General features: G+C 47.8%; 2 protein-coding genes across 5 annotated transcripts in view; one reads left to right on the forward strand and one right to left on the reverse strand.

Moving 5' to 3' along the window:
* The first annotated feature begins 239 nt into the window (after window positions 1-239).
* On the forward strand, window positions 240-14,494 carry VSIG10L2 (V-set and immunoglobulin domain containing 10 like 2). The gene is given in 18 exon segments (XM_049856346.1): window positions 240-290; window positions 293-323; window positions 326-544; window positions 807-938; window positions 941-1,081; window positions 6,426-6,638; window positions 6,641-6,700; window positions 7,321-7,524; window positions 9,611-9,805; window positions 11,265-11,348; window positions 11,351-11,473; window positions 11,476-11,596; window positions 13,095-13,305; window positions 13,675-13,759; window positions 13,762-13,785; window positions 14,089-14,117; window positions 14,199-14,247; window positions 14,397-14,494. Coding segments are annotated over 18 exon segments (2,070 nt in total).
* A 1,859-nt stretch (window positions 14,495-16,353) lies between these two features.
* Window positions 16,354-22,163, reverse strand: part of CDON (cell adhesion associated, oncogene regulated) — a 129,020-nt gene continuing 123,210 nt past the window's right edge. For 3 of the 4 annotated variants that reach the window (XM_049856452.1, XM_049856451.1, XM_049856450.1), the window contains exons 19-20: window positions 20,193-20,467; window positions 16,354-19,573 (exon numbers count right to left, since the gene is read on the reverse strand). In XM_049856452.1, coding sequence (XP_049712409.1) covers window positions 19,410-19,573; window positions 20,193-20,467 — 439 coding nt within the window. In that variant the 3' untranslated portion in view covers window positions 16,354-19,409. Of the gene's footprint in view, window positions 19,574-20,192; window positions 20,468-22,163 lie in introns of those variants that run through there. The other variant, XR_007513578.1, reaches the window with a different exon arrangement.

A 22,163-nucleotide genomic window follows, 5' to 3' on the forward strand; every position in this document is an offset into this window, starting at 1 on the left:
GCACTACCTGACCTCAGAACCTATGAGACAGCTATGGTAGTCAACCAGCCTGGTACTGGTACAACAACAGAGACACTGACCAATGGATCAGAATTGAGAACCCAGATGTAAATCCATTCTCTTATCTCAGCTCAGAAGTCCCCAGTTCTGTAAAGGCTCAGACAAAGAGGGGTACAGGGGAACCCAGAACTACCCAGAAGTCCCGTGTTGCACTTCTTTTCCGGGGCCAGCCTCACTAGATGCTTGGAGCCTCTGAGGAGGAAGGGGTGTCCATTCTCGGAGTGGGGGGGTTGGCTCTGTGGAGCTGGCCTGTGGCTCAGGGCCCTCCCCCTGGTAGTCCCCTGGAACTTCACCCCCTGAGCTCCCTGGCCCCCCCAGCCTGTGGCTGTCGCCAACAGAGCCACATCCAAAGTGAGGTCAGGGGCCTCAGCTCTGGGGCGTGTGGGTCTGAGGAATGGCAGCTTGGTGCTGGGTGAGCTGCAGAAAGGTGCCCACGGCAGCCAGCTGCACACCTCCTACCCCAACCTCACGCTGGCCGTGCTGGGTGAGGGCCACACCAGGGGCACACTGACCTGAGCTGCGTTGCATCTATTTGCATGTGCTTCCCATCGTATTCTGTTGGCTCAGGTTCTAAAATGCCGGAGTAAGAAAACCTGGGGCCACAGGGAAGGGGAGGGGGTTAAATCAGGATGTCAGGGTCTGGTGGGCAGAAAAGCCCCCAGCCAGCAGGGGTTGGGCTGTTGACAAAGCCATGCATGGCCTGGGTCTGCAGAAAAAAAACACAGGGCCTTCCCTCCTTTGGCCAGTGCTGGCATCGAAGCCTCCAGTGCAGCTGAGTGACCTGTTCCCAGTGAAGGGTGCCTCTGTGGTGGCCACGTGTGCAGTGTGGGAGGGCATGGAACCCGTGGTCCCCACCTGGCAGAACCAGGTACCCTAAGGCCCAGGGAGGCCCTGCTGGAATTCGCTGGGCAGCTACTCCAGCTGAACCCCGTCAAATAGACACACCTGGACTGGTACGTGTGCAGTGCCCACAACACCGCCAACGGGCTGAGCAGTGATAGAGTCTTCCTGGATGTCATCTGTGAGTAGGTGGGGGGGACAGGGGAGGGGACAGAGCTTAACCCCCACCACTACCCCTAACACCCTCCCCCTGGCCTCTTCCACACCCCAGACTTTCCAAGTCCCTGCACTGCAGGATGGCCCAGCCCTTAAGACACTCCAATAGACAAGAGCCTTGCAATATTTTGCCCATTGGGGCTGATGACGGTTTTAGTTAAATAATAATAATAATAATGCTGTTGAGTTAGTTCTGACTAATGGCAACCCCATGTGTGTCAGAGTAGAAGTGTGCCCCAAAGGGTTTTCAATGGCTGATTTTTCATTAGCAGATTGCCAAGCCCTTCTTCTGAGGAGCCCCTGGGTGGAATTGAACCTCCAAACTTTCAGTTAGCGGCTGAGCACATTAACTGTTTGCACCACTCAGAGACACCATGGCTCTATTCATGCATATACAATTTTACCAGTAATTTCAGGGGTGATGTAGAAAGCCTGCCCTTGGATTGAGCCTGAAGGGCATTAAGGGCCCATTTTCCTCCCTGAAAACAGGGAGGGCACCACCATGGGAAGAGAGGGTACCAAGCTGGTTGAAAGTCAGAAGCTGAGAAGCAGAAGCTAGAAATCAGAAGTTCCATGTAGAAGATGAAGACTAGGGTGGTCTGCAGCTCTGTTGTCCAATACGGAAGCCACTCACGTGGCTGTGGAGCACCTGAAATGTATCGAATCCACACTGGGATATGCAGTAAGCGCACACTTGACTTCGAAGACAGAGAAAAAGAATGCAGACTAGCGTGTCAGTAATTTTTATATTGACTATATATTGAAACAATGTTTTGGATGCATTTGGCTAAACAAAATAATTATTAAAACCTATTAGTGTTACAATTGGACTAAACCAAAAGCAAAGAAGTTTCCTGAATAAACTGAATGCTTTCAAGGTCAGCAAAGCAGGGGCAGGGGTTTGGGGACTACGGCTTCAGGGGACATCTAAGTCAACTGGCAAAATAAAATCTATTAAGAAAACATTCTGCATTCTACTTCAAAGTGTGGCATCTGGGGTCTTAAACTCTAGCAAGCGGCCATCTAAGATGCATCGATGAGTCTCAACCCACCTGGATCAAAGGAGAATGAAGAACACCAAGCTCACAAGGTAATTACGAGCCCTTGAGACAGAAAGGGCTACATGAACTAGAGGCTACATCATCCCGAGACCAGAAGAACTAGATGGTGCCCGGCCACAACCGATGACTGCCCTGACAGGGAACACAACAGAGAGCTCCTGAGGGAGCAGGAGGACAGTGGGATGCAGACCCTAAATTCTCATAAAAAGACCAGACTTAATGGTCTGACTGAGACTAGAAGGACCCCGGTGGTCCTTCTGTTGGCCCAGGACAGGAGCCATTCCTGAAGCCAACTCGTCAGGCATGGATTGGGCTGGACAATGGGCTGAAGAGAGATGCTGATGAGGAGTGAGCTACTTGTACCATGTGGACACTTGAGACTATATGGGCATCTCCTGTCTGGAGGGGAGATGGAAGGGTAGAGGGGGTTAGAAACTGGCAAAATGGTCATGAAAGGAGAGACTGGAAGGAGGGAGTGGGCTGACTCATTAGAGGGAGAGTAAATGGGAGTATATGGTAAGGTGTATATAAGTTTATATGTGAGAGACTGACTTGATTTGTAAACTTTCACTTAAAGCACAACAAAAATTATTTAAAAAAATCTATTAATGTTTGTTTTGTTTTTTTACTTTTTATTTAAAATTAAAATTGGCTCTAGGAAATTTGGTATAATGACTCTGTGTATTCCTTCCATCTTCTTTTGATGCTTCCTGCGTCATTTAATATTTTCCCCAAGGAATCCTTCACTATTGCAACTCGAGGCTTGAATTTTTTCTTCAGTTCTTTCAGCTTGAGAAGCACCAAGCGTGTTCTTCCCTTTTGGTTTTCCATCTCCAGTTCTTTGCACGTCATTATAATATTTTATTTTGTCTTCTCGAGAAGCTCTCTGAAATCTTCAGTTCTTTTACTTCATCAATTCTTCCTTTTGCTTTAGCTGCTCGATGCTCAAGGGCAAGTTTCAGAGTCTCCTCTGACATCCACTTTGGTCTTTTCTTTCTTTCCTGTCTTTTCAGTGACCTCTTGCTTTCTTCATGGATGATGTCCTTGATGTCATTCCACAACTCTTCTGGTCTGCGGTCACTAGTGTTCAATGCGTCAAATCTGTTATTCAGATGGTCTCTAAATTCAGGTAGGATATACTCAAGGTCATATTTTGACTCTCGTGGACTTGCTCTGATTTTCTTCGGTTTCAGCTTGAACTTGCATATGAGGAATTGATGGTCCGTTCCACAGTCAGCCCCTGGCCTTGTTCTGACTGATGACATTGAGCTTTTCCATCGTCTCTTTCCACAGATGTAGTCAATTTGATTTCTGTGTGTTCCATCTGGTGAGGTCCATGTGTATAGTTGCTGTTTATGCTGGTGAAAGAAGGTATTTGCAATTAAGAGATCGTTGATCCTGCAAAATTCTATCATTCAATCTCTGGCATTTTTTCTATCACCAAGGCCATATTTTCCAACTACTGATCCTTATTCTTTGTTTCCAACTTTTGCATTCCAATCACCAGTAATTATCAATGCATCTTGATTACATGTTCAATCAATTTCAGACTGCAGCAGCTGATAAAAATCTCCTATTTCTTCATCTTTGGCCCTAGTGGTTGGTGCGTAAATTTAAATAGTAGTCGTATTAACTGGCCTTTCCTGTAGGCTTATGGATATTATCCTATCACTGACAGTGTTGTACTTCAGGATAGATCTTGAAATGTTCTTTTTGACGATGAATGCAACACCATTCCTTTTCAAGTTGTCATTCCCAGCATAGTAGACTATATGATTGTCCTTTTCAAAATGGCCAATACCAGTCCATTTCAGCTCACTAATGCCTAGGATAACAATGTTTATGCGTTCCATTTCATTTTTGATGATTTCCTATTTTCCTAGATTCATACTTCGTACATTCCAGGTTCCAATTATTATTTATTTATTATTAATCATTATACCAAAAGGAATTAGTTGATATTCAGCCATTTCAAGAGGTGGCATATGATCAGGAACCGACTGAATGAAGGAAGAAGTCCAAGCTGCTCTGAAGGCATTGGCGAAAAACAAGGCTCCAGGAATTGATGGAATATCAATTGAGATGTTTCAACAAACAGATGCAGCGCTGGGGGTGCTCACTTGTCTATGCCAAGAAATATGGAAGACAGCTTCCTGGCCAACTGACTGAAAGAGACCCATATTTATGCCTATTCCCAAGAAAGGTGATCCAACCAAACGTGGAAATTATAGAGCAATATCATTAATATCACAAGCAAGCAAAATTCTGCTGAAGATCATTCAAAAATGGCTGTAGCAGTATATCAACAGGAAACTGCCAGAAATTCAGGCCGGTTTCAGAAGAGGACGTGGAACCAGGGATATCATTGCTGATGTCAGATGGATCCTGGCTGAAAGCAGAGAATACCAGAAGGATGTTTACTTGTGTTTTATTGATTATGCAAAGGCATTTGACTGTGTGGATCATAACAAACTGTGGATAACATTGCGAAGAATGAGAATTCCAGAACACTTAATTGTGCTCATGAGGAACCTTTACATAGATCAAGAGGCAGTTGTTCAGACAGAACAAGGGGATACTAATTGGTTTAAAGTCAGGAAAGGTGTGCATCAGGGTTGTATTCTTTCACCATACCTATTTAATCTGTATGATGAACAACTCATACGAGAAGCTTCTTCATATATGAAGAAGAACGGGGCACCAGGACTTGAGGGAGACTAATTAACAACCTGCATTATGCAGATGACACAACTTTGCTTGCTGAAAGTGAAGAGGACTTGAAGCACTTACTAATGAAGATCAAAGACCACAGCCTTCAGTATGGACTGCACCTCAACATGAAAACAAAAATCTTCACAACTGGACCAATGAGCAATAATCATGATAAACGGAGAAAAGATTGAAGTTGTCAAGGATTTCATTTTATTTGGATCCACAATCAACAGCCATGGAAGCAGCAGTCAAGAAATCAAAAGACGCATTGCATTGGGCAAATCTGCTGCAAAAGACCTCATCAAAGTGTTGAAGAGCAAAGATGTCACCCTGAAGACTAAGGTGCGCCTGACCCAAGCCATAGTATTTTCAATCACATCATATGCATGTGAAAGCTGGACAATGAATAAGGAAGACCGAAGAAGAGTTGACACCTTTGAATTGTGGTTTTGGCGAAGAATATTGAATATAATATGGACTGCCAAAAGAACGAACAAATCTGTCTTAGAAGAAGTACAACCAGAATGCTCTTTAGAAGCAAGGATGGAGAGACTGTGTCTTACGTATTTTGGACATGTTGTCAGGAGGGATCAGTCCCTGGAGAAGGATATCCTGCTTGGCAAAATATAGGGTCAGCAGAAAAGAGGAAGACCCTCAGCAAGGTGGGTTGACACAGTGACTGCAACAATGAGCTCAAGCATAACAATGATTGTAAGAATGGTGCAGGACGGGGCAATGTTTCATTCTGTTGTGCATAGGGTCGCTATGAGTTGGAACTGACTCAACGGCACCTAACAACAACTAGGAAATTTAAAATAAGATCCATGGCTGGTCTATGTCTATTGCACAGCTCTGGTCTAGACATTTAAGGAGCAAGGATTCCTCCTCCTGCCCTAACGGGGTGTTTGTGGGGACCATGAAAGGACAGCAGAAGTGCTTGGGGAGGAGGTGGAGGCAGAATGGAAGCAGGCAGACACCTCAGTCATCTCTAGGAGGGAGCCAGGCAGAGCGTCTCAGAGGTGGTGACACTCATCTTGAACACAGGAGAGAGAAGGAGGAGGTGACCCAAAGGAGCTCTCAGTGGAAAAGGCTGGCTGCTGGGATCATGTTCAGGGCATTGTCACCACCAGCCTAGAGTGACCACCTGTTCCAGTTTGCCCATGACTCAGTTGCAGCACTAAAGGCCCCAGTCTGGGCTAACTGGGAGGGTTGGTCACCCCACCTCCCTTCTGCCTGGCAGACTCATGTACACCCCCATCTCAGCCCAGCCCCTTGCCCCCCAGTGTAGCCCACCGAGTCACACTGTCCCCTGAGCTCCCACCATCTGGGCACTCCTCCATAAACTCTGGTCACCCTACCTAGTCTAATCTGTGCTGTGCGCCCTGGACACAGAGTTTCTTGAGTCCTAGCACAGCAGCTGACCCAGAGTAGGTCTGGAACATGCTTGTGGGATAGTGAATGGCTTCAGTGAGGCCTGTGGGAGTGAACAACAGAATGATGATCAGGAGGTGTGAAGGACCTCCTGTGTCCTTGAAGATGGTCCAGATGATCCTGTGATCAGCGGGGAGACCCTGGCCACCACTGACAGTGGCTTCTGGGCCAGTGAGAGGGAAGGGTTGACCCTGAGCTACCTGGTGGCATCCAACCCTCCGAGCTGCTGTGTGTGACTCCATGAACACACTTGGGTCCACCCTGGGCCTGCCTCCATCATGACCAGCACTGGCTGTGCCCATGCAGGCCCATACACCTGTCGGCTCACGATAGGCACCTGGACGCCAGCACACAGACCGCCGTGCAGCTCACCATCTACTGTGAGTGGAGGGATGCCTAGTCTGACCTTGGGGCCACCCATGCTGGAGCTTCCCTAGCCAGTGGTCTGGCTAACCCCAGGTGCCCTGTGGAAACTGGGGTGGGAGTGTGTGCATGGGAGGGGGAAGGTGTCTGGAGAATCAAGCAGAGCTACAGGGCTGGAGGAGCGGCTAGAAGGACCATGGGAAGGGGCAGTGGGAGGGGGAAGCTCCTGACCTACTGGCCCCCTCCCGCAGCCATTATTCCCCTGGCCCTGGGGACTGGACTGAGGCACAGAGAAGGGTGGAGTAATGACAGCGAGGTGTAGTGTCATGACTCCCAGGTGCGCAAGGGGCAAAGAAGAGAATGGGCAGTGGGTAGCTCCTGTAGGGGCTTCTGGGATTCTGGAGGGACTCAGAACTCCTGCCCACTCCATGATCCCTGCCCCTTGACCTTTCCTTACCAGCCCCTCGGAGGGCCTCCCTCTTCCCCTGCTCACCCACTTCTCCCTACTCCCCTCCCCTCTGACAGCCCAGGCCTCCAGGCCCTGGCCTGAGTTGGGAGCTGGCCTGCACTGGGACGTGAAGTCCACTCCAGCCTGACCTCACTCACCTTTCCCACCCAGATCCCCCCTGAGAGCCAGCCCCCCTGCATCTTGACCCCCATCCTCTTGTGACTTTGGTCTTTGCCTGGCCTGGGAGGCTTCCAGTTGCCCAGCTGCAGTGCGAAGGGCCCCAGGGAACTGGCCCTACTGCCCCCAGCAATGTTTCCTGGAGTCATGTGGCCGCCTAGCTCCCCAGCAGCAGCGTCCTCACCTGCACAAGCCAGCCGGCACTGAGCCCCAGCAGTGCCTGCCCTTTGCTCCATCACACTCTGAATTGACTAAGGGCTCTGGCGTTCCAGGCAGGGCTGGGTGTGAGCCACCGTCTTAGGCTGGGTTCTCTAGAGAAGCAAAACCAGTAAGTCATATAAATATATTGTTGTTGTTGTTGTTAGGTGCTGTTGAGTCAGTTCCAACTCATAGTGACCCTGTGTACAACAGAACAAAACACTGCCCGGTCCTGCACCATCCTTAAATTTGTTGTTATGCTTGAGCTCATTGTTGCAGTCACTGTGTCAATCCACCTCATTGAGGGTCTTCCTCTTTTCCGCTGACCCTGTACTTTGCTAAGCAGGATATCCTTCTCCAGGGACTGACCCCTCCTGACAACATGTCCAAAGTATGTAAGGCGCAGTCTCGCCATCCTTGCTTCTAAGGAGCATTCTGGCCGTACTTCTTCAGGACAGATTTGTTCCTTCTTTTGGCAGTCCATGGTATATTCAAAATTCTTCGCCAACACCACAATTCAAAGGCGTCAATTCTTCTTCAGTCTTCCTTATTCATTTCCCAGCTTTCACATGCGTATGATGCAATTGAAAATACTGTGGCTTGGGTCAGGCGCACCTTAGTCTACAAGGTGACATCTTTGCTTTTTAACACTTTAAAGAGGTCCTTTGCCACAGATTTATATATATATATAAACGTCTTTATATATTTAAATATAGAGAGACATTTATATCAAGAAAATGGCTTACACAGTTGTAGAGGCTGGATCATCCCAAGTCTATGGGGCAGGATAGAGGCCTCTCCTGATTCACGTAACTGCAGGGGCTGTGAACCGAAGATCGTCAGGTTAGACAGCAGAGCTCTTGCTCATGGGCTGGGAAGATTGATGAATCCCAAAATTGGCAGGCAAGACCACAGGTAATCTGCTAGCTCAAGTCCCAAGAACTGGAGGTCAGATGATCCAGAGCAAGCAAAGCCCTTGCCAGGAAGCTCACCTATATGGGAAGTAGGCCACACTCCCAAAGAAACTCTCTTTCAGCTTATTGGCTACGCACAGCAGATACCATCATGGACGTGATCACGTGATGTCAAATCTCATCATGGAGGGGATCACATCATCATACAACTGCCAAACTGCATCATAACTGCCAAACCACTGAGAATCATGGCCCAGCCAAGTTGACACACAATCTTAATGATCACAGCTAGGGAGGCCAAGAGGGTTCCTGGGATCCAGGCTGGAGCTCAGACCTCAACTTCCAAGACATGCCCTGTAGACAAGGAGGTGGGAAATGCTCAGCTCAGGTGCTATCTCCCTAACTTCTCTCTACTCCACCACTGGTCTCCTCACACTGTGCCTGGCCACCTCGGTTCACCCTCCTCATCAGCCTCCAGCCTCCAGGTTCAGCAGGCTCTCAAGGACCTTGCAGCCACATCGCATGTTGGCCTTGAAATCCCTCCAGTGTCTTCCCTGCCTGCGTGCTCTTCTGCCATCTCTTGCCTGGAAGACTCCCACTCACCCACCACAACCCAACCCGAGCAGCATCCTGCGTGCGAGATCCTCCTCCCTTAAGCCCCCGGGAGTTCTTCTTTCTATCTACGCTCCAGCATTTCTCTAATTCTATGGTATTTGTTGCTTGTGTCTGTTCCCACCACTTCCCAGGCACACAGTCAACCCTCCATAAACGATGACTGAGTTAAGAAAGGAAACCCTGGTGGCATAGTGGTTAAGAGCTATGGCTGCTAACCAAAAGGTTGGCGGTTTGAATCCACCACGCACTCCTTGGAAACCCTGTGAGGCAGTTCTACTCTGTCCTGTAAGGCTGCTATGAGTTGGAATCAACTCAATGGCAAGGATTTGGGTTTTTTTTTTTTTTTTTTGAGTGAATAAACCAATGACTGAGTAAGGAAGCAATGAGTGAAAGAAGGAATAAATGAAGGCAGGAGGGAATGGAGTAGGTCTGCCGAGCCCCGCTCCTCCCTGAGGGCCATGCTGAGCCACAATTCCTCATCCAGGGGTGCCCTTCCAGAGCCCACCTGCAGAAACTGCGGCCACAGGAGGGGCCGGTTCACTACGCTGAGCTATGAGTGGTCTGGCCACGCTGAGCTGGCTCCAGGGGCGGCAGCAGCCTGACCCTGGCTGTCCACCTCCTGAAGGCCTGTGGAGGTCTGGCTGGGAGAGAGTTCACCTGCCAAGCTCCTGCCCCCTCCGGACCCATACCCCCAATGCCAGCTCCAGCTGGATCAGTAGGGGCACTGCTGGGGCTGGGGCCCTTTGGGACCAGGATGAAGGGGGTGGGCTGTGCTGGAATGAAAATGAGTCAGGAAACTGATCACCTCACCTGCCAGGGACTCAAGTTTGTGTGAGCCATAAAATGAGGGGGTCTGGCCTCAATCAGTGCAGCACAGTAGAAACAGACTGCAAGTCATATATACAATTTTAAATTTTCTAGTAGCTGCATTAAAAAAAGGTCACAGGTGAAATATTTTATTTAACTCAATATACCCAATATATTATCATTTCAACATGCGCGTTAGAAAACCCATTGCTGTTGAGTCAATTCCAGCTCATTTGAACACATGGTGATATAAAAATTATTAATGAGCTATTTTACATTCTTTTTTTTTTCCCATACCAGTTCCGTGAATCGGTTTATGTATTTAAGTATTTCAAGGCTCAGTAGCTGCCGGTGGCTAGTGGCTCCCAAATTGGACAGCACAGGTCTAGAAGATGTGAGAACTGGGCCTGTATTCGTCATTTGGATTAATCTGCATGATGGAGGTCCTGATTATATTCCTGCTTTGCATTAATGTTTCAGGGGTCAGAGGTCTCTCTCTCTCTCACATCCCCTATTTGTTTTTTTTTTTTTTTGTCGGTGTTCCTTTCTCTGTCTGGGTTCCCCTCCATCTGGCTTTGTCGTATTTATTCCCACCTCAAGAAAAAATATGAAATAAAAATACATATATGAGATAAGCAAACCAACAAGCCATCACACATGACAATTTTCACAAAATGATTTACATCTTGGTCTCCAAAGGTGGCTGGATGGCTGGTGTGTTTGGAGCCCTGAGAAGGCCCTCAACCAAAATACTTCCTTTTCTATTACTCAATCATAAGGAGCCTGGGGGACGTAAGTGGTTTGCGCTTGACACTAACCTAAAGGTTGGTGGTTCTAACCCACACAGCCACTCCGTAGAAGAAAGGCCTGGCAAATTGCTTCCGTAAAGATTACAGCCAAGAAAACCCTATGGAGCAGTTCTAGTCTGTAACACATGGGGTCGCCATGAGTCAGAATTGACAGCAACGGGTTTAATTTCTCAAACTCAGGCCCCAAATTCCATCACAGGAGGTTCACTGACACCTGAAAGCTGGGTCTGCAGGAGTCAGCCCCTGCAAACAGTGCCTGCACAGGCCAGCACGTGCCCAGAGCTGAGAGGGCTAGGTGGTCTGGCAGGCTGCAAATGGAGTTTGGTTCATCCACCAGGCCTGTCCTGAGGAGGAGACCTGGTGCCAGGTGCTGGGAGTGGAGTGGTTGATTCAAACAGGAATAAAACAGCAGTGAGGAGAGACGGGGGAGAGGGAGCAGGGAGCAGGAACACCGCTATCATTAGTAAGCCTTGGAGCCAGGTTTAGAGGAGACTGTGATAGAACCTGGCTTAAAATGGGAGCCTGAAAGAGGAGGCTGACTGGCTAAAGACAAGCTCCACTGTCAACTCCAACATGCCCTCTTCTTCCCTCTTTTGCCCTCTCCTCCACCCAGGCCTGCACCTGACCTCCAGCCTTCTCACCAGCCTCACCCTCAAGGTCCCTGCAGAAGCCCCACAGCTGGCAGTGGAGGAGCCCCGGGGTGTGTGCTGCAGGGGGAGGGGCCTGGCTGGGTGGCCCTCCTAGGGGGCACACCTCTGGCTCAGCTCCTCTGGCTGGGTCCCCAGCAGCAGCAGCTAGAACCAGAGACTCCCAGATTCACGTTGTACCCGAGGGTATCCAGCTCCACCTGGCTTTCCAAGATGCTGATTCGTGGCACCACAAGGGCATCTACCAACCTGCAGCCTGCAACACTCTGGGCAACAGCAGTCAGGCATCCTGCTGGAGGTCCTGAGTGACTGTGTGCGTGAGTGTACGTGTGTGGTGAGGAGGTTCTGCTGGGGGTCCTGAGTTAGTGTCTGTGTGTGTGTGTGGGGGGGGGGTGACGGGGGTCCTGTTGGAGTCCTGAGTGAATGTGTGTGTGTGTGGTGAGGGGGTCCTGCTGGAGGTCCTGAGTGTGTTTGTGAGTGTGGTGAGGGGGTCCTGCTGGAGGTCTTGAGTGTGTGAGTATACGTGTGTGGTGAGGAGGTTCTGCTGAGGGTCCTGAGTGTGTGTGTGTGTGGTGAGGGGGTCCTGCTGGAGGTCCTGAGTGTGAGTGTATGTGTGTGGTGAGATGTGTGGTGAAGGGGTCCCGATGGAGGTCCTGAGTGTGTGTGTGTGTGTGTGTGTAGTGAAGTGGCCCTGCTGGAGGTTCTGAGTGTGCATGTGTGCGTTTGTGGTGAAGAGGTTCTGCTGGGAGTCCTGAGTGCGTGTGTGTGTGTGTGTGGTGAGGGGGTCCAGCTGGAGATTCTGAGTGTGTGTGTGTGTGTGGTGAGGGGGTCCAGCTGGGGGTCCTGAGTGTGCGTGTGTGTGCAGTGAGGGGGTCCTGCTGGAGGTCCTGTGAGTGTGTGTGTGTGTGTGGTGAGGGGGGTCCTGCTGGAGGTCCTGAGTGTGTGTGTGTGTGTGGTGAGGGGGTCCAGCTGGGGGTCCTGAGTGTGCGTGTGTGTGCAGTGAGGGGGTCCTGCTGGAGGTCCTGAGTGTGTGTGTGTGTGTGTGGTGAGGGGGTCCAGCTGGGGGCCCTGAGTGTGTGTGTGTGCAGTGAGGGGGTCCTGCTGGAGGTCCTGAGTGTGTGTGTGTGTGGTGAGGGGGTCCAGCTGGGGGTGCTGAGTAAGGAGCAGTGTGTGTGTGTGTGTGTGCGTGCGCGTGTGGCGGGATCGCAAGGTGTACTGGCTAGAGAGTGTTTTAGGTGTAAAGCACAGGAATTCCCTGCCCACAGATTTGGACCCTTTGGCTCCCTAGGGTGCACACAGGCCCTCAAGAGCAGGGACCGAAGCACAATGTGATAAACACAACTAATGTCATTAAATTGCCCAAGTGAAGACGACTGAAATAGAAGCGGGGTTGGGAGGGGGAAGCAAGAAGCAAGATGGGCTGTAGGGGAGTGACTGGGGTGCACTCCTGAGCACAGGACCCAGAACTTCATACAGTCAGGTGATCTCCTTTTCTTCATTTAATAGACAAGGAAACCAAGGCCCAGATAATAAGTCAAGGGTAACACAGAACAGAGACTGCACAGAACTGATTAGGTCCTCGAACCCCCAGCCACTGCCTGTCCCTCACTACCAGGCTCTCCCTGAACAGGGACACACACAGGTACACAGCACAGATGCTGCAGGTAGACAGCCACCTGTGTGTCCCATCCTCACCCCAGGATATCCAGTTCCTCCCAAAGCCACCATCAGCCACCTGATCTCCTGGGGAGAAGGGTGGCTTCAGTGGGCCACTGAGGGTCCTGGGAGCCTGACAGGGCCAGTGTCCCAGGCCCAGGAGCTGGGGCTTGGGACACAGCAGCAAATGACATTGAGCCAGAGAGCAGGAGCCGGTGGCTGCGAGGCTTGGACCCAGGGGTCCTTTATGCCTTCCGCATCCCAGCTCTGAATCATCACATGGGGGGTGGGTCCTCCATGGCGACAGACCAGCACCTGGTGTCTTCACCTCAGGGGGGTGTCCAGCCGTGGGTTGAGTTGTAATTCAAAGTGACTCAAAAGAAACAGGGAAAGGGGAGGCACTGGGCGCTGGTGACTAAGAGTAGGAGTCCAACCCTGTGCCTCAGCTTCCCTTCAACCCCAAACTGCCAAGACAACTAGCCTTCTGCCTTCTGTGGCAGAAATAGGGTATTTGGTTGGGGACTCAAAACCTCAAGAGCACCAGGCAGATGCGGCATCTCTTACCTTGGGAGAGACCTGGGCCCTCGATCTCTCCTATGAGGTGGAGAGGGAACTGAAGGAGAACGGGCATTGCCTGCTCAGTACCCTAAAGGTCACTGTGGCCCAAGTCCAGTAGTAGCTTTAAACCTGTCCCATGCAACCCATCCTCTCTCCTCCTAGTGGACTCCCTATTCTGCAGTTCTGGGCATAGCAGGCACAGGAATGGTGGTCGCAACGGTCGCCTCCCTACTGGTGCTCCAGTGTGCTACCAGCACCCAGAGATGTTCCCCCATGAGAGGGAACCTGAAGGGGAGGAGCTGCTTGACCCCATAAGGTAGGCAGGTCTGGACCTACCCAAAAGAGAGATGTAGAGCTTCTCTGGGAAAGGAATCTAGGTTCTTCCCTAATTGTGACCCTCTTCCCACTGCTTGATGTCGTCCTTCTGAGCTCCAACCCAACCTCAGGCACTGGGGGCCGCCCTCCTTCTGGGCTCTAGAAACTTTAGTATTAAGCCTAAGGGAAAAGGGGAGGTTCTTCTCCCGGCATCTACGCTGGGTTGCTCAGGAAATGCTTCTTTTCATTTTTCTCCTTCAGGCATTGGTCAGTTGCTTGTTCCCATCTGAGTGGGCCAGGATTTTCCTGACTGGGACGGAAGGTTGGGGAGGTGTAGTTGCCGCTAGCTCTCCCATTTCACCCTCAGGGAGCAAAATCATCAACGTAGGGGTGAAAGGGAAGGCATGGAGGCACAGGCGGGTAAGCACAATTTTATCCCAAAGGTCACTCATGTATACTGAGGCCAGTCCTATTTAATGTGCTGTGCCCATCGTCACCGTCAGCCTCTGAGAACAATCAGGGACGCCAGCCAGGCTTCTCGCTCTTCCCTGCTCACTTACGCTTTGTAGGCACAGAAACACCAACCACCACCCCGGGGTCAGATCCTGCCCACAAATTCACCAATGCGCCAGTGAACGTCACTATCACAGTGACCACAGCACCATGAGGCCCAGAGAGGAAGGTGGAAACATGCTTAGGGCTGGTAGCTGGGAGACAGCCCCCTTCTGTCAGCCTTCGGTCTTAAAATCAAGGTAACTAAGACACCAACTTTCTGCCCCAATGTATGCCCCATCCTCCAACCAGGGCAAGGCTTGGCTGCAGCGCCCCTAAGTGACAGCTGCAACAGAGGCCCTGGCCCGGTTTGTGGAAGGACGAGGAAGACGCACAGTTGGGCAGGTGCCACAGGGCCTGTGAGCAAGAGGGTCCTGGAACAGTCTCAAGTGCTGTAGAAGCATGAGTGAGCGAGCTGCTTCCAGACAAAAGGCCATGGACTGAGCCACTGCTCAATAAACCACACTTGATGCTCTCACGCCAGAGGGTTATTTCAATTGCTGCTCCCCCAGGAAGAAGCTGACTGCCGGTCCCGGGTTTTCCTACCGGAGGAAGACAGGGGATGGGAAGCAAGAAATGTGTAGCCATGTGTTCTCGTCATTCAGCAGAGGCAAATGAGGCGCTTTCCTGTGGGTTCCATACCTCTCAAACCCTGCAAACGCCTTCCCTGAGAGCACGGCTCCTGCTTTAGAGCTGATAGCAGAGCCAGGTGCTGATCCCGAGGTCTTTCTCTCTTTTACCTTTAGCTTAGGAATATCACTGAATCTGCAGTGGCCAAAGGGAACACCCAGTGGCTGGGTCTCCAGAGGTCCATGCCAAGACACCAGAGCAACAGTCTTCCAAATGCAGCTTCTTGCCCCAGCCTGGGGGAGCTGGCTGACGGGCTTGGGGCTGTTCCAAGGTTACACTCCTGTCAGCAGCCAGCATGACTCACTGGCTCCCCGTGTGTGTCTGAAATCTGGGTGGGACATAAGCAAATGTTTGCTCAACTGCCTAGAGGAGTCAGGACTCAGCGCTGCCTCCACAGGGGACTTAGATGAGAAGAGACGGCAAGACAGCCAAGGGTGATCTCGCCAGGAATTAGGCAAGTGGCGCCTGGAAGGAGACGGAAAACTGAGGGAATTTAAGCTGCTGTTTAGGTTCTCACAGATTTAGACTTTACTGGAAAAGGGGTTTCACCTTCTCTCACAGCTCTCAGTCTTGGGGCTGAGGTTTAAGGAAAAAAACAAAAAACGAACCTGATGCTGTTGAGTCGATTCTGACTCATGGTGACCCCGCGTGTAGCAAAATAGAACTGAGCTCTATAGGGTTTCTTGGCTGTAGGCTTTATAGCCGATCGCCAGGCCTTTCTTCTGTGGTGCTGCTGGATGGGTTTGAACTGCTAGCCTTTAGGTTAGTAGTTGCAAATGGTTTGTGTCACCCTGAGAACTGATATTTAAGGAAGGCTTATTTAAATATAGAGAATAAAGTGTAAAAGGGCCCCACCCAATGCAAAAGGCCCCGTTGGCTTTCTTAGAAAAGATAGCCAGACCCTTCCATTTTTAGGGCACTAAAACAAATCTTGAGGCTACATTTCTACACTGGAGTTGCCTAGGTGAGTGGTAAAAACAACACGTGAGAAGTGACAGCTTCTCCTGTTTTCCTCCCTGTTCCCCTGTGTCTCTCCCGCCTGCCTCTTCCTTCCAAATACCATGTTACCCTAAGGGGGTCTGCCTGCTCCAACACAGCTCCTCACACAGGTGTTTTCCCAGCCTCCCCCCAAAACACTGTTGTCCTCAATTCTATTCCTCCAGGGCCCTGATCTCTGCAATCAGAACAGAGGGATTAATTCTCTTGGCTCTGGGTATGCATTGGGAGTTTTCAGGGGACGGCAGGGTGGAGGTGCCAGAGAATTTCAGAGTATGACATACACTCACCCCAATCACCAACTCTGGGCAGCTTTAGACAAACAGGGAGGATGTAAGTATCTCCGTATTCACTTGCTACTTTACATGAAAGCAGCATTCTCTTTTAATATAAAATCATATCAATCAAATAAGGCCTGTCAAAGCTACATCATTTAAAATATGTACAATTTCCAACACGATATTACAGCCTTAAGGACAGTAACACATGCTTTTCTATATGATACAAAACATGCACCTCAAAGCCATTGCATTCAAAGAGCGACACAGGTGAAATTCAATCACAGAATTAACTCCTTGGCAGTCCTGCAGCTGGAAGGAGATTTGTAACATGATCAGTCTCATACGGATGGATCTGTCTTCATAAATGGGTTCGACAAAAACAAAATCCATACAGAAATGCTTTTTTTTTTAAAAGACCACTTCAAAGGGTTTAAAACATGGCAACTTGGCTTGCACCCCAAACAGCACTGATCACCAGACCATCAGTGCATAACCAAATGAGAGGGAAGGAGACAGGGAAATGGTACGACAGGAGCAGGGAAGCCTCATATTAAAACAAAAATCACAGACGTCTAAGGCGAGAAGGAACACTGGGAGGCCTGACCAGTTACATGACTGCTGAGCAGAATGAAGATGGGTTCCCTGCATGGGTGGTGGTTGGGGGGGATCATGGAGAAATATGGACCCTTGGAAGACAAGGTAATAAGCACATTGCTCTCTCTGGCTGTGGAGTTAGAGCCCCAGAGGACCTGCATAGCGGGAGTGGACCCAGTGTACATAACCGGACTGGCTCCATCCAAAGGGTGACCAGCAATGTTTCTGAAAAGCAGGGTGGGAAAAGGGAAAGAGCACAGATTATGGCTCCAGGTCAGTTGGGTTCAAATTCAGGCTCTGTGGCTCATTATGGGACTTGGGAATTTTAATGCCTACTCTGAGATTTGCCGGGAGAGTTAAATAAGATAACACTAGCAAACACCTAGTACCGTACCTGGCACACAGCAGTCACCCAACAAATATGAGTTCCGTCTCCCTCGACACAGTACGGCATCCTCTTATTTCCTGCTGACGTGGTATTATGTAGGACTATTTTCAGTGACTGTGCAGGGTGTAAAAGTTCAGAACAGCTCACTGGCTAGAGAGAACTCATACTGCCTAAACATAAGGCAAGTATCTATACATATACACACATATATGCATATATATTGATATATAAAGGCATTTTTATAAATAAAATACAATACAAGGATAACACTTAAAACAGCGTTACTAATAATATAAATAAAGGAGTCCGCAAGGAGGTTGCCCTAAAGGTAAAGAAGTCATTTTCTCTGCCTAGTGGACAAATCCCATCTTCAAACTCAATCTTTAAAAGCAGTTTATGACATGAGGCTCATGCTAATACACTTGTTGCCTGAATCCCAATGACGCCGGGAAACATTTACCCCCCAGTTTCCTACAGCTCCCTCTGAGACGGCAGTGCTGTGACTGGACTGGCAAACGCTGGGTATGTCTTCATATTCTGTGTACTAGGTCTTTGTCCCTTGCTAGTCACAGAAGTAGGGTGTGCAGCTATCTTCCTCCAAAGCTACCTGCATCTAAGTGACATGAAGAACCAATCCAGTAGACCCCAAGCGCAGGCATCTGGAATGTAGAATGGACTTCTATAGCATCCCTGATATCCTTCTATGAAACCACACTCAGTACGTTCTACTGGAAGTGACTCTTGCGTGGCAACCCAGCACATTTTCACTAACAGTTCTATGTATAAAATATAGAGGCGTATGTAAGGAAATACTGATGCATTTATACAGAAAACTGACTAACATAGTATTCTATTCGATCCCACTGCGATTTCTGGGCAACCAACATTTTTTTTCACTTACGCTGTGAAAGCTTGACTACACAGAGAGTCATTTTGTTTCTTTCCCAAAGGGATTCATGATTCAAAAAGGGGCAGTGATCATGAAAGCTTGACTCAAGCCATTAAACACACTTAAAGAGTGCTTTTTCTAAATGTGGAGAAGAAAAGCCTTCCAAAGGCAGCTCTAAGTGTCCTTGTCACTCAGGGGCAGCAGTGGCTGTGATTTATGACCTCTGCTGACTAAAGCTTTTAGGTGCCTGTCTACAATAATGGCATTCTGAAGAAATGTCAGGAAATTTCAGACTGGCCTTACCCCTTTCCCTCCAAATGAAGTCTTTTCTGACAGCCACATCTGTCAGGTTGTTGTCCACGCTGGAAGCTAGAAGATGACTATTTTCAGTTTATTTGGTATCCTGAGCACAGTCCTATACTAATGGAATAGACTAGAGAGCTTCTGCCAAGATGGGCTCCTTGGAATGGACCCTTCCCTTTCTGCTTAAAATGGCTATCTTCCTCAAGGACCACTTTAAAATCTTATTTTGTTCCTAGTCTTAGAGTCGAAAGGAGCCCCATGGCGACCATCTTATAAACTAACGTCTAGTAGCTGGACATACTTTCCTCTCAGCCTTGGTCCCCTTTCTGCATACTGCAATCATTCAACTAGACCTGAAACTCAACCATGTCCACAACACTGTTTTTGATTAGTGCCTAGAAAAGTAAGCCTAATTTGTGCCCAGGTGCAGACAGGGTAAGTCAATAGGTCACATTATCACATTTGTGGAAGGCGCTGTCATAAAATGCATAAGCTAGATCTGCTATTACAGACATTAGGTTACAACTGTGATTCATTCTCAAATGCTCTCAGAGAGTCTGATAACATAATACTGAGAGACAACTTCCCACCTAAAAACTGCCTGGTGTGATCCCCTCTTGGCTGAACAGGCCGATAGGCTGGATTTGTTGCATGAGTAGCTCTGTCACTGAGGTTCCTGGAAAACACGGGATGATCCACTTCTCTCTACATGACTGAAAGCTATGCAAAGCAAGGTTGCTTCCTCATGAGGAGGGGAAGGAATTTTTAAAGGCATAAATAATATAAAAGGCAAACATTTTAAGATACATTCATATGACATTCTACTACAAAAAAATAAATAATGGTTTTTATCTGATTTGAATTAATGTCCTTCACACAGTTCATCCCCAGGCCGGTTGTGTGCAGTTACTGGCTTCAAGGGGGAGCGTGACTAATCATGTGCGTATCTTCAGGTTTCCTGCGGTTGTTGAAGGACCCCTGAAGGGCTGTCCAAAGGAATGCTGGGAGGAGACCATGCTGTCTTTTCAGTACAGTCCTTTGAGACAGGTGGTAAAATAAGAGGATTCCAACTTAAAATTGTGTTCTCTCTTTCTGAATGGACACAGCTGTCTCCTGAAAAACAACGGTTTGGGAGCCTTATGAAACGATAGAGCTGATTTTTACAAAGCAGTCTAAAATCATTACTTTGATCAATAAGGAAAGAATAATGAGCAAATGTGGAGCCCAGCTGAGTTTGGTTTCAATTTAAGGGAGATAGTAGGTTTCAAAGGTTTAAAAGTTAGGCTCTCGTTCTCAGTTATACAATTCGTTTGAGAGTCCAAAAGCAAAACAAAACAAAAAAGAACCTTAAAAGCTCCAAAATAACCACCTTAAAGAAAGGCTACAGCTCCAGAACCAACTCAAATGGGAAAGGAGCCCCCATGACAAAATGTAACCCTCCAGCAAGTCTCCTGTTCGGGTACACACTCAATCACACTCGATTTGGATTTATTTTCCAAAATGTAATAGAGCTAATAGCCTGAGGTAAAAGGTTTGCATAAAAGAATTTCAAAGAATCCTTTATCTAGCCATTTCCTTGAAGTATCCAATACTCTCCACCCAGTTTCTTTAAGAAATATGTGAGTTGATCTCAGAGAGAAAACTTTGAAAGCTTAATCTTCCCTTATACAGCTTTTAGCTAACTGGGGGGAAAGTATCTAGAAACTTAAGATTTAGAATGCCTCTCCTGTACCTCTGTTGAACTCTGCTGTATCTTCTGTGCAACCAGAGTTGATCTCATTTATACTATCTTGGCAGCACGTATGCTGGGTCGATGCTGGTGCCACATTGTCCTTGATGCTCTCCTGGGATAAGTGGCCACACTCGGGGGCTGTGGAAGCCAGACACACAGGCATCTTCATGTGACTGAGGGGTTTCATTTCTAAAGCATCCTGAGAATAAGGTGCAACCACTCGGACCAAAGGAAGAGGACTGCTGCTGAAAGTGCTGTTGGTTTTGGTGAAACACCTACAAAGTGTAAACAAAAAGAAACAGAATTGTGTCTAGAGGGATCAATATGTTAAAATAAGCTTATCTTGAAATATCATTTGGTATTTGCATTCATACATTCTTAAGAAACATTAACGCTTAAAAACTAAATGATTCACTATGACTTGAAAAATCAAGAACTCAAAAATTACGATTAATGTGGAATACAACAGAATGCGCGAAAAGGCAAACCACTTAAGAATGGAACCATACATGATGGCCTATCCCACACACTTCCTTTGTCTTAGTTCACTGTTAGAAGTTGTCCTCCATTTCATAATTAACTGTTTTTTTGCATACAGCACACAAAAGGAAAAGGCCATTAGCCACTGGAAGGAAAGACGAAGAGGACAGAAGGCTAAGAAACTTGCAGTCACATGAGAGAATGACCTTTTGAAAGCCAACCAAAACACACTGCTCTGAAATCAGAGAATATGCTCCCTCCTACCCTTGCAGAAAACATCACAAAGATTAAATCCGAACCCAATAACGCCAGGTTTTGTTTATTTTTCAATTTTTTCTTTGCAGAACCAATTACTAGAATTTATGATCACTGGGCACTCATTTCAATTCCTTCCTTTAATTTCCTTCCTTCACCTAAGATTTTTTTTTTTTCCTCTTTGCACTCTTCAGAATGGATAATTCCTATTGATCCATCTTGTAGTTCACTGATTGCGTCTTCTGTTGTCTCCAACCTGCTGATAATTCCATCTAGTAAATTTTCCATTTCAGTTATTGTATTTTTCACCTCAAGAATTTCCATTTGGTCTTATTTATAGTTTCTGTTCCTCAGCTGAAATTACCCATGTGTTCATGCATTGTATGTATATCTTCCTTTAAGTCTTGAACATATTTATAATAGCTACTTTAAAGTCATGGTCTGATAACCGTGATATCTAGGTCATCTTAGGGTCCATTTCTACTGATTTTTTTCCCCTTGAGTAAGTATCACATTTTCCTGTTTCTTCACATGTCAAGTGATTTTTTTATAGGATTTTTCTCCTAATTTCCTCGTTGTTCTGTCAGTCTCAAACTCAGTCCCCTGACAGCTTCTACTTAGTTCCTTCCCAAGACTGGAGAATGCCCTCAGGCAAATACCCACGAACTCACAAATATCACCCACTGCCTTTCAAGTTTCTTGAAACTGGGCTCTTGCCCAGATTCTGCCTGCTTCTGGTTGCTCTCTAATATTTCCAAATTGACCAGATTTTATAATTATTATCTGTAGGCAAGCAAGCTATTCCACTATTACCAGAAGCCGGGACATCATAAATGTTTTTTGTTTCTAAAATTAGGAGTAAGAAAAGTTTGGAGATGACACTGCATGTTTTTTAATTTGGGCATGTTAGATAGGAATTATATAGGACAGACCAGTGGTATGCTGGAACTAGATAAGGTTAGGAAATGAAGATAAGAATTTTCTGGATTTTCATCCCTTAAACATGGAATGGTATGTTTCTGTGGCACATGAAAATAAGTAAAAGGAAGGCCATTCCAATTGTTATTAGCACTTCTGTTGGTTCAAGTTACTGAAAATACCAAAGGCTAAGCATGAAGCAAGTTCTGAACCTGAAAGAGAATAAGGTATCTACCGGTAAACCAAATCCTTTATTTAAACAGCTCCAACTTTAATTTCATTTAGAGAAATATGTTCACTATACATTTAATGGAATCC

This window comes from Elephas maximus, chromosome 17 (genome assembly GCF_024166365.1).
Source record: "Elephas maximus indicus isolate mEleMax1 chromosome 17, mEleMax1 primary haplotype, whole genome shotgun sequence".
NCBI classification, from domain to species: Eukaryota; Metazoa; Chordata; class Mammalia; order Proboscidea; family Elephantidae; genus Elephas; species Elephas maximus.